The 12323-nt window shown below is 46.2% G+C and overlaps 1 protein-coding gene across 1 annotated transcript in view; it reads left to right on the top strand.

The window, feature by feature from the left end:
- Positions 1-12121, top strand: part of LOC308662999 (uncharacterized protein) — a gene marked incomplete at its 3' end in the record, with an annotated part of 29838 nt that extends 17717 nt beyond the window's left edge. Inside the window, exons 2-3 of the mRNA XM_081319142.1 lie at positions 7154-8397; positions 11627-12121. Of these exons, the coding sequence (XP_081175268.1) occupies positions 7453-8397; positions 11627-12121 (1440 nt within the window). The 5' untranslated portion in view covers positions 7154-7452. The remainder of the gene's footprint in view (positions 1-7153; positions 8398-11626) is intronic.
- Between the last annotated feature and the right edge of the window lie 202 nt (positions 12122-12323).

Raw genomic sequence — 12323 nt, 5'->3', positions numbered from 1 at the left:
CAAGTTAAGGGGGCTTTGAAGAAGTGGCTGTGCTCCCCGTGGCAGCCACTTGGGAAGAGCTCAGCTCACAAAGCCATCCATTTGGGAGGAAGCCATCCATTTGTGTGTGCTTATAATGCCAAAGGCCTCCATCAGAGCAAAAATGTTTTTTACTCACCATGATCCTTTACATCTTTCTAGATAATCCACCAGCTGAATACAACAAATTTCCTCGCTATGAGGCTTCCAGGAAATGGCATCCACTACAAATGGCTTTTTTCTCGATTTAATATAGATAGTCCACTCACTTTCCATTTGCCTCGTTTAGTAACCATTCCAGATTATGATGGTTATAACCATTTGGCAAATAATCCTTGGATTTATAGCTATAACATTGTCTCCTGATCCTGTGATGGTCATTAGCAATCTTCCCAACAAGCTTAAGGCAAACAAAATCCATGTAGATAGAAGACAGAAATAAGTAGCAATCATTTGATGTCTCACTTAATGTCCATGTTGATCCATTTGATGATCAAAGGGAAGTCAGGTGAAAAACCTGCTGCAATAAAATGACTTATTGGAACTCCCAGTCATAACTGTGGTCACTAAGCGAGGACTACCCACCTTTCATTCATCACCACCCTTCTTCCTGCAGTGGATGGGAAGGAGGCCAAGTTGCAGTAGGGAGTCTCTCTGGATGGCTTTCCTTTTAGAGAGCTGGTGAGCTGCAGGGGTGAAGGTGCTGTTGCTGAGTGGAGACAAGGGGGAGACAAGGGGGCATTGAAAAACTTGCTGTGCTCCCCGTGGCAACTACTTGGGAAGAACTCAGCTCACAAAGCCATCCATTTGGGAGGGAGCCATCCATGTGTGTGGGCTTATAATCCCAAAGGCCTCCATCCGTCCCAGAGCAGAAAAGTTTTTTCTCACCATGATCCTTCACATCCTTCTGGATAATTCACCAGCTGGGTACAATAATCATTTCCTCCCTGTTATGCTTCCAGCAAATGATGGCAGATGGTGTTTTTTTCTGGGTGTAATACAGATAATCCTCATATACCATTCCAGATTACGATGGTATAAAAAAACAGTTTGGCAAACGATCCTTGCATTCACATTGTCCCCCGATCCTATGATAGCCATTACCATCCTTCCCAACAAGCTTAAGACAAACAAAATCCATGTAGACAGAAGACAGAAATAAAATCACAAGTAGCAGTCATTTGATGTCTCACTGAATGTCCATGTTGCTTCACTTGATGACCAGAATGGAAGTCAGGTCAAAAACCTGTTGCAATAAAATGATTTATCAGAAGTCCCAGTCATAACTGTGGTCACTAAGCGAGGACTACCCACCTTTCATTCATCACCACCCTTCTTCTTCCTGCATTGGATGGGGAGGAGACCAAGGTGCAGTAGGGAGTCTCTGGATGGCTTTCCTTTTAGAGAGCTGGTGAGATGCAGGGGTGAAGGTGCTGTTGCTGAGTGGAGACACCCGAATTCCAGCCCCTCCTCAGCCATGAAAGGAAGACTCCAACACTGTTATTTTTTATTGAGACTGAAGGTAATAAAATCTTGCAAGTCTGATTGTGTTGGACCTCCCACCCCAAACCTCTTACACTGCTGTAAATTAGGGAGGAGTTTGAGCCTCTTTGTAAAATTTGTTTGTTTTGTACCTTACTTTAAAAATGTCAAATTAAAAAAGGCATGCATTTCCAACAAAGGACTATGGCAACATTTCATAGTTTTTTCCATGTACTTTTACAACCTTTTGAAATGTCTCTAATCTGGCAATTATTTACGGACTTTGCACACAAATAAGCTCTTCATGAGCTTTTGAGGCCCAGAGCCTACCTACTTTTGAAAAGCTAAGTAGGGCCAAGCCTCCATCTTCAAGCTTCTCTGTCTTGCAAAACTAAGTGTTCATGAGTTGTCCTGCACGGCACCCCCCAAGAGAAATAACTGGCTGGAGGAGTCTTCACCGAGCCTTAAGGGAGGTGTGCTTGACTTCTGTATGCATATAGTTCCCCCCTTCTTTCCCTTGGTGTAGTTCTTCTTGCATGGGAAGCTTCTTGCTCTGTTCCTGTGGTGATCAGTGAATCCACGGGAGGCCTGATAGAACAAGTTAGGGATAATCATCATGGGGAAAGTCTATCGATGCGATCCCTGGAGTCGAAAACCACTTGACGTCACATAATCAATAAAAATGAATCTGGCAACTGTCTTAGGTAGAGACGGAGCAACATGATTTTCAGCTTTATGTCACTAGATGGCGTACTACTGATAGACTAGAGTCGCTAGACCACTCTCACTGCAAGTATAGCATTGGTAACTGAGGCAAGCCAAGTTGAAACATTCAAATCTTAGGTTCCTAGAGAGGATGTGGAGGGAAAGAGAACAACAGCAAAGGAACTTCCTCTTCCGGCTCTCCGCTGGGAGGATGGAGAAGGTGAGGTTAGTTCTGGTCTTCGCAGGGTGGAAGCAGCAGCTGAAAGGTGAGCTGAGGACAGGTGGAGGAGAGGCTGGGAGCAAGTAGGTCTGTTTAGGTTTCCTGGGTCACGGGTCGGCAACCTGTGGCTCCAGACCCACATGTGGCTCTTTCAACCATCTCCTGCGGCTCCCAGTGCTACGCCATGTGCAGTCTAAAAAAAAGGGGGGGACTAAAAAAGTTCAACCAATCAATTCAAACTTCTCACGGAAAAAAAAACTTGCGAAGTTTGAATTGATTGGTTGACGTTCTTTGGTTTGTGGGACTGCCCACAAACCTCTTCCTCGGACTTCATGTGGTGGCAGCGGAGGAAGAGACAAGAGGACTGCTGGAAAGGTGAATGGGTCGGTCAGATGGGGCGTGCAGGGAGGGGGGGTTGTGTGTGTGCGCGCGCGCGCGTGTGTACAGCACCTACAAGTCCGTTCATTCCCACGGTTTCTTAACAGTGAGGAGGGCCCACTAGAAAGAGGAGATTTAGCAGCTTGGTTGGTCAGCCTATAAGCTTTCTCTTACTAGTTTTGCTAGATGCAATCCCCTTTCCCGATCTGTACCTCCCCTAATACCCATTGGGCACCACTGTGTCCATTAGAAGGAAAGAAACCAAAAGCCACCCCTTTCACGTTCTGCCTTCCAAGCAGGGAACCTTTTGGGGGAGGAAAGGGTGAAGCAAACGCACTCCTCCCCCAACAATTCCTTGCAGAAGAAACTAAGACTGATCAGCTGCATTTATTAGGAAGCGGCCCCTCTATTCTGGAGAACCAGCAGTGCCCCTGCTTTGCTTTTCCTACATCAGCAGGGCTGGCACTCCCTTAGTCTGGAAAAAGAAGAGTAAAAAACTCAAAAAGATGGTTCTTGCTAGCGGCAGGGAGCTGTGAAGGTTGGTGACTCGGGGGGGGGAAGGTGGTGTCAGAAGAAAGGGATAAAAGGAAAGCTTTTATCTCGCTCTCTCATTCACACGTTCCTCGCAAAAGCTTCTCTTGCTCTCATTTTCTCACATTTTGCTCTAAAAAGCCTCTTTCACACACTCATTCACTCACAATTGCTCAAAAATGCTTCTCTCTCACTCTCATTCACTCACCGACTCGAAAGGCCAGCCACAGTGCCTCCATTGACTTCCATGGGGACACTTGGCAATGAAGGAGACAATCGAAACCACTAGTGCTGCTACTGCTAACTTTTCCACGCTGCTTGGTTCCTATGAAACCGAAGAATCCCAGGATGCCACTGCTGGGGATGGAGGAGGCTGCCTGGGTTCGGCTATAACGGAAGCTGACAACAGTAGCAGCGGAGGCAGTGCCGAGACAGACGCTGGAGGTCCACCACATCTCCATCAGCTTCCACCTCCCTCGCAGAAACAAATGCCCGTGCCGGCCCCATGGTAGCAACAGGCCCCAAGAGCCAAGCAATCGCTCCAGTGGCAACGGCTGCTGTTCGGGTGGCCTAGTGCCCTTGCCGAGAGATGCTGGAGGTGCTCCAGGCCCGGCATGGGAGCCGTTGTGCTCGCCGTTTTTGGTGGCTGTGGCAGCAGGAGCAGCAACCCCTGCCTGCCAGGCGGAAACAACAGGAAGGCAGCACTGGCTGCTGCTGTTGCAGCAGCCTAGTGCCCTTGCCAAGACACACTGGAGGTGCTCCAGGCCCAGCATGGGGGCTGCTGCACTTGCCGTCTTTGGCAGCTGTGGTGGCAGGAGCAACTCTGCCTGCCTGCCGGGCAGAAGCAACAGGAAGGTGGTGGTGGCTGTTGGGGCAGCCTAGTGCCTGGCAGGCAGTACTCGGCAAGTGGGCATGGACGATGCGCCAGCAGCTCCCACACCTCCAAGTACCAGGCAGTGCCGCCCGAACACACCGCTACTCCTGCTGCCACAGTCACCAAAGATGGCGAGCGCAGCAGCTCCCACACCTGCCTGGAGCACCTCTAGTGTCTCTTGGCAAGGGCACTAGGCTGCTACAACAGCAGCTGCCGCCTTCCTTTTTGCTTTTGCCTGGCAGGCAGGCGGTGCTGCTCCTGCCGCCACAGCTGCCAAAATCGGCGAGCGCAGTGGCTCCCATGCCGGGCCTGGAGCACCTCCAGCGTCTCTCGGCGAGCGCACTAGGCCATCCCAACAGCAGCTGCCGGCGCCGGAGCAATTGCCCGGTCCTTGAGGTCAACTGCTGCCATGGGGGCCGGCACGAGAATTTGTTTCTGCAGAGGAGGCGGAGGCTGACAGAGATGCGGCGGACCTCCAGCGTCTCTCTCGCCACCACCTCCACCGCTACTGTCATCGGCTTCCGCTATGGCTGAACCCAGGTAGCCTCCTCCACCCCCAGCAGTGGCATCCAGGGATTCTGCTGCCGGCATCAAGCTCCCTTCGTCCAGTGCGCTCCCACAGGGAGGGTCTTCTCAGGGTGCCACCGGTAAGAGATTGCCGGCGGACGACACCCAGGGATAGGGCCTTCTCAGTGGGTGCACCTGCCCTGTGGAACCAGCTGCCAGTGGAGCTTAGGACTGCCCCCGACCTCCGTTCATTCCACCAGGACCTGAAGACCTGGCTCTTCGAGCTCTCTTGCCCAGGCTGAGAATTTTAACTTTAGTCTTAATTTTAATTTTAACTGGGGTTTTATGCAGGGATGAATATAATTTTTTTTAATCTGTTTTTAACTTTTGTATTTTTGTTTTTAATTACCCTGTAAACCGCCCTGAGTCCTTCGGGAAAGGGCGATATATAAATGTAATAAAATAAATAAAATAAAATAAATAAATTCTCCGGTTTCATTGGAACCAAGGAGCAAGTGGAAAAGTCAGCAGTAGCAGCACTGCTTCTCTTTGCAGATCCTCTCCAAGTCATTAAGGTTTCAAGGTTGACGTGTGGCAGCTTGAACTTTCAGCTCCCTCAAGAGATTGTCTATGGGATTAAAGTCTAGAGACTGCCTAGGCCACTCCAGGACCTTAATATGCTTCTTCTTTAGCCACTCTTTTGTTGCCTTGGCCGTGTGTTTTGGGTCATTGTCATACTGGAATACCCATCAATGACCCATTTTCAATGCCCTGGCTAAGGGAAAGAGGTTCTCACCCAAGATTTGACTGTACATGGCCCCATCCATCGTCCCTTTGTTGCAGTGAAGTTGTCCTGTCCGCTTAGCAGAAAAACACCCCCAAAGCATAATGTTTCCACCTCAATGTTTGACAGTGGAGATGGTGTTCTTGGGGTCATTGGCACCATTCCTCCCAGGTGCCTTGAGATCACTGACAAGATCCTCCCATGTAGTTCTGGGCTGATTCCTCACCATTCTCATGATTATTGAAACTCCACGAGATGAGATCTTTCATGGAGCCCCAGACCGAGGAAGATTGACAGTTATTTCTTCCATTTGCAAATAATTGTACCAACCTTTGTTATCTTCTCACCAAGCTGCTTGGCGATAGTGTTGTAGCCCCTTCCAGCCTTGTATAGGTCTACAATCTTGTCCCTGACATCCTTGGACAGTTTTTTTATTTCTATTTTTTATTAGTTTTGTAATATTACAATAGTATCTTTAAAAAGCAATGTGGTGTCTGGGTTACAATAGTTCCATTTCAGACAATACATATTATTACAAATCTCCAAATTGTTGTAACCAATACTTCCTCTCACTTATTTCCTTTAATACATACTATGTCTTATCTAAACTAACATACTTCTCATTGCTATCCATCAATCATTTAATAGTTTTCTTATACTTGTCAGTACTTTAGTATATTTTAGGGTTAGGCGATAGTCTTGTAGCCCCTTCCAACCTTGTATAGGTCTACAATCTTGTCCCTGACATGCTTGGACAGTTCTGTGGTCTTCACCATGGTGGAAAGTTTGGAATCTGATTGATTGATTGCTTCTGTGGAGAGGTGTTTTTTTATACAGGTAACCCTATAAGAGAGTGCTCCTAACCTCAGCACGTTTCCTTGTATAAAATGCTCCTGGGAGCCCCAAATTTTGCTGATTAATAGGGGATCAAATACATATCTCAGTCATTAAAATGCAAATAAGTTTATAACTTTTTTTCAAATGTGTTATTCTGGATGTTTTTCTCGTTATTCTGTCTCTCACTATTAAACCTACAATTAAAATTATAGACTGATCATTTCTTTGTCAGTGGGCAAACGTACAAAATCAGCAGGTGATTAAATATTTTTCCCCTCACTGTAGTTAAGTGATTCATACTTAACAATCACACCATTTATGAATGGACTTGCCAGTCCCAACGGCTTTTGGTAAGTGAGGACTACCTGAATTGGAATGTCATCAGTGTGGTTCTGGACAAAATTTCTTCCCTTTATCTTATTTGGAGTGGTTGACTTCTATAGGAAAAATAGATCCTTTAAATCTAGCCAAAGATCTTGGGATCATTTCATCAATTAACCCCCCACCCATCACTCTAAAATTAGGCCAAAAAATGTAAGTGTACCCATATATATGTGTATATGTACAGTATACTCTGTCCCCAGCACTTCCAGATATATTTCATGATAACTCTTTGAAAATCATGACTGACCCAAGTCAATAAGTAAATTTCATAATTGAATAGGTATTTGAACTTGAATCTTACTAGACATGTATATTGAAAATGAACCATAATTAATGTATATTTGCTTTTTATTGTTAAAGTATGCTTTTGGATCTGGTTTTTTTTAAATGTGCAGCCATTTTTTAAACTAACCCTTTTATGTGAATCTTACAGGCAACACAATGCCAAAGAGAAGACTCTGGAGAACTGAGAATCACAAGCAGCATTAAAATGCAAAACAAACCAAGACAGGAATCAAAATCTTATTAGTTCCTCTGGAAAACCCCAAAACACTTCTTCTTCCCCAGCAGGTGACAGACAAGGAAGAGAAAACCAGGAAAAGAGTTTTGAGCTGGACAAAATAGAGTATACAGAAGAGAGATATCAAAATATCAAGGGGGATCATTTTCTAGTTCACAAAAAGAGGGAAACCTCTGGAATTTCATTGGAAGAAAAAGGTCACTTGGACCACAATGCAGGCCTCGCCCTTTGAGCGAGGAAACAGCTTGAATCCAACCTCCATCCAACAAGGGATTCAGAGTGTTTTTGAGGTCCTTGAGAATCCAAGAACATCAGTGGTGGAAAAGATACAGAAATCTGCCTATTGTGTGAAAAGCACAGATATCAGTGCTCCCAATGCAGCAAAAGCTTTGGACAAAACAGCTGACCTTTGGAGAACTCACACTGTGGAGAAACGATTTGAGTGTCTGGCTTGTGGGAAAGGTTTCAGTCAGAATTCTTACCTGATAATACACCAGAGGATTCACACAGGAGAGAAACCATATGAGTGTTCACATTGTGGGAAACGTTTCAATCATAATTCGAGCCTGGTGAAACACCAGAGGACTCACACAGGAGAAAAACCATTTGAATGTTTTATCTGTGGGAAAAGTTTCAGTCACTTTTTTAGCCTGGTGATACACCAGAGGACTCACACAGGAGAGAAACCCTTTGAATGTCCAGTCTGTGGTAAAAGTTTCAGTCAGAATTCCAGCCTTGTGAAACACCAGAGGACTCACACAGGAGAGAAACCCTTTGAATGTCCTGTCTGTGGTAAAAGTTTCAGTCAGAATTTCAACCTAGTGATACACCAGAGGACTCACACAGGAGAGAAACCCTTTGAATGTCCTCTCTGTGGTAAAAGTTTCCGTGAGAATTCCCACCTGGTGATACACCAAAGGACTCACACAGGAGACAAACCCTTTGAATGTCCTGATTGTGGGAAAAGTTTTAGTCGCATTTCTAACTTGGTGAGACACCAGAGGACTCACACAGGAGAGAAACCCTTTGAATGTCCTGATTGTGGGGAAAAATTTAGTCGCATTATTAACTTGGTGATACACCAAAGGACTCACACAGGAGAAAAACCATATGAGTGTCAAGATTGTGGGAAAACTTTCAGTTATAATTCTGACCTGGTGAAACACCAGAGGACTCACACAGGAGAGAAACCCTTTGAATGTCCTGTCTGTGGTAAAAGTTTCAGTCAGAATTCCATCCTTGTGAAGCACCAGAGGACTCACACAGGAGAGAAACCCTTTGAATGTCCTGATTGTGGTAAAAGTTTCAGTCAGAATTCCAACCTGGTGATACACCAGAGGACTCACACAGGAGAGAAACCCTTTGAATGTCCTGTCTGTGGTAAAAGTTTCCGTGAGAATTCCAAACTGGTGATACACCAGAGGACTCACACAGGAGAGAAACCCTTTGAATGTCCTGATTGTGGTAAAAGTTTCAGTCAGAATTCCAACCTGGTGATACACCAGAGGACTCACACAGGAGAGAAACCCTTTGAATGTCCTGATTGTGGTAAAAGTTTCAGTCAGAATTCCAACCTGGTGATACACCAGAGGACTCACACACGAGAGAAACACTGAATGTTTTGTCTGTGCTAAAGGTTTCAGCCAGAAACACCACAGGATTCACACCAGAGAGAAATCCTCTGACTGTTCTCTCTGTGAGAAACGTTGCAGTTGTTATTCTGAACTGGGGAAACAGCAGAGGACTCACACGGAGGAGAAACCTTACAATGTCGAGTCTGTGGCTTTTACTTGTGGGAAAGATCGTCCCTTATTGCACACAAGGAAATCCACATGAGCCCAAATTAAATGATTTTAGAGAAGGTTTGAATTTCATTTGTGATATCTCATTGAAAGTGTAGGTGAGAAATTGACTATTTCAATTCTGGCCTGATTTTTTTTACTCAAACATGTCTCAGGATTAGACTTGTCAGTGCAGAGAAAAGGAAAGTGGAAAAAGGCTAAGTACCAGTTTCTGGTTATCAGCAGCAGTTACTGGATATTTCGTTTTGCAGAAGTGGTAGAATTCCTCAAAAAGGTTTGTAAGGTTTTACACTGAGCCTCACAATTGCCCCAGCATTAATCAGGAATTTAAAAGAGCCAAAGAAACTCCTGAGCCGAGGTTTCAACCACCAAACAACTTTTATTTTGATCAAAATAAAGTTGGGTGGCCACATCTTTCTTTGTGGCTGGTAGAGAGATGAAGGCAATAACCAAGAAAGATGTTTTCCACCTTTTATGCCAGGGCTTTTCAACCAGTGGTACTGGTGTTCTGTTCCAGCCTATGACCGGCCCTGTTCGAATGTCAGGGACAACCCCTTTTTATAGTCAATAGGCTGGAAAAAACCCAATTAAATTTATTGACAAAGAAATCAAAAGTTCAAACAAGAGTTAAACAAAAAATTCAAACAAGAGTTAAACCAAAAGTTCAAACAAGAGTTAAACAGGAATAAAAGACCAGGACTCTAGCAGAAGATCTTCAAACGGTTGCCTTCAGCAACCAGCACCTCCCACACCTTCCCCTTTTATCAGCAGTCCCAAGGTGTGGCTTCTCATTTCCTTCTCCAAAGTTGCCTCATTGCCTTCCTCTGTTCTGCTCTGCTAGATTGCCTCCTAGCATCCCTGAACAGAGCCAGCTGTGGATCATCTTCCAATACCTCGTGGTCACATGGCTGAGTCTGATGAGGAACAAGACAGGAGGGGCCAGGCTGAGAGTACTGCAGTGCATCAGAACCTCCCTCTGACACCCAAAGCTCTCCAAACCCCTCCTCCTCCTCCTCTTCAGAATCATCAGACTCAGCTGCCGGAACCACAGACTGACACTGAATCACAACACTTGGCAGGTAGTACATGACCATCCTAGAAAAGTGGTAGTGGGGGAGGGGAATGAGCTGAAGTGGTCGCAATACTGCATAAGCCTGAGTGAGAGATGGCTGGAGCTGCAAGGCTGTCAGAATTCAGCGGAAGTGGCAGGATCAGTGCCAGGCTCCAGCTGGAGCTTGGCGCTGATCCTGGTGCTTCTGCTGAGCCCAGAAGAAGCACCGATCAGCTGGAATGTTGCAGCATCTCCAGGGTCTTCTGATTTACATCAGGGCTTTTCATCCTTTTGATGCCTTGTGAGAATTGTAGTCTGTTTAGTGAATACCATTCCAGTTTCAAAGCAGGCAGCTACCCCTGGCACCCACTTGTGGCACGTGCCTGAAATACAAGCATTTAACATTAAACTGCTTGTGGTCCTGGAACATCATAAGAAGCCCATACATGGCGGCCTCTAGTGGCAACCTGCAAAGCAACAAGCCAACATGTATGTTACCTGCAACTGAAGCCTAAAGCAAAGCAACTCTACCCAGTTCCTCTAGTTCTAAACAAGGGAACAAGGAGCAAATTGACCTTCATTAAAGGCACAGTTTCACGGCCTATGGTTGAAGCTCTTAACATGGGCAGGCAGTTCCTTAGGAGTTCCAGACCAGCTTACAACTTGTTCCAGACAGCTACAACAAGCAACTTCTACTCCTCCTTCAACCAAGGAGCCCCAGCATGGCTCCAAAGAGCGCCCTGAGACGCTCGGCAAGGTCAACTGCACATCAGCATGTAGCGACTCGCCATTACCAAGTGCACCCCCAAGAGAAGAGACACCTTTCACAACGTGCACTGTGCGACAGAGCACGGCAGGGAGAAAGGACGCTGAACTCTGCATCCAGTCATTAGATGGGAGCTCACAGATCCTACCATCGCCATTGGCAGTCGCTGAACTCCGCAACCAGTCACTAGATGGGAGTCAACAGATCCTACGTTGCCATTGCCAGTCACTGAACTCCGCATCCAGTCGCTAGGAGTCCACAGTTCCTACTGTCGCCATTACCAAAATGGGAGGCCTCACAAAACGATCGTAGTCAAATTCCAACACCAGAGGTAACACGTACCATACCACACCTGAAGCACATGGATGATCACCTTCCTGAACACCTAAATCCTGAGGCTGAAATCTTGCCTCTGTTGAGAGTAGACGCACCTGACACCTTTGCCTACCACGGAATGGTCAGAGGCCCAACAAGTCCCCCGATTGCCTTTGGGATGGAACCTGCATGGTCCATCCCAAGAATGGTCTTTGTTAACCAAATGCAAACTCCAGCCCAGGTGAATATCTCAATGACGTTCATTCTCAGTAATGGGAGAGCAATCCACCTGAAACTGTACCAAGAACGCTTCATGCTTGTGATTCTTAGTAATGGGAGAGCATCCCATGTCTTCATGCTTAGAACCCCGGCAAAAGACAATGCTTTCATAAGAAGAGGAGTCTTGTCTACAATAAACAGCCTGTTTGACCCTTTAAGTTTTGCCACAACAGTCCAAGGAAAGCTGCTTCTACGCTCACTCTCCCAACACATCTTGGACTGGGACAAGCCGCTCACAACAGGAGCAAGAGTGGGAGAGGTGGCGTGGATCCCTAAGTTGTCTCCAAAGCGCCCACGTACACAGCACACATGTTCCCATCTCAATTGCAACTGCAACAAACAAAGAGCTGCTCATGTTCTCAGGTGCTGCAAAGAAGACAATAGCAGCTGTAGGATACATCAAAGTCTACAGCGGGGAGAGTTGCGACGTCGGTTTCGCCTTTGGAAAGGCGAAGCTGGGACCGCTACAAGGTCACACAGTCCCCAGATTAGAACTCCGCGGCACTGTTTTTGCCATAGAAACAGCAGACTTGATAACTAAAGCAATGAACTTTGAGTTTCAATCCATCACCTTCTACACAAACAGCAAGGTGGTGCTGTACTACATCTACAACCAAAGCAGACACTTCTACGTCTATGCAAACAATAGAGTAGAAAAGATTAAATGATCTCCAATCCCTGAGCAGTGCCAACATGTGCCAACAGATCAGAACCCTGCGGACCATGCTAGGTGGTCCATTTTGGCAGACTCAGTATGGCTAAAGGTCCTGAGTTATCGGCTCATCCAAACAGCCTGATGTCACCGAGACCAGAACACTACGCGCTAAGACACCCACACTGACGCATGAGGTCCTTGCTACCCTCATGGCA

This window comes from Vipera berus, assembly GCF_964194415.1.
Source record: "Vipera berus genome assembly, chromosome: 2".
NCBI classification, from domain to species: Eukaryota; Metazoa; Chordata; class Lepidosauria; order Squamata; family Viperidae; genus Vipera; species Vipera berus.
This window is presented reverse-complemented; position numbering and strand designations above follow the sequence as displayed.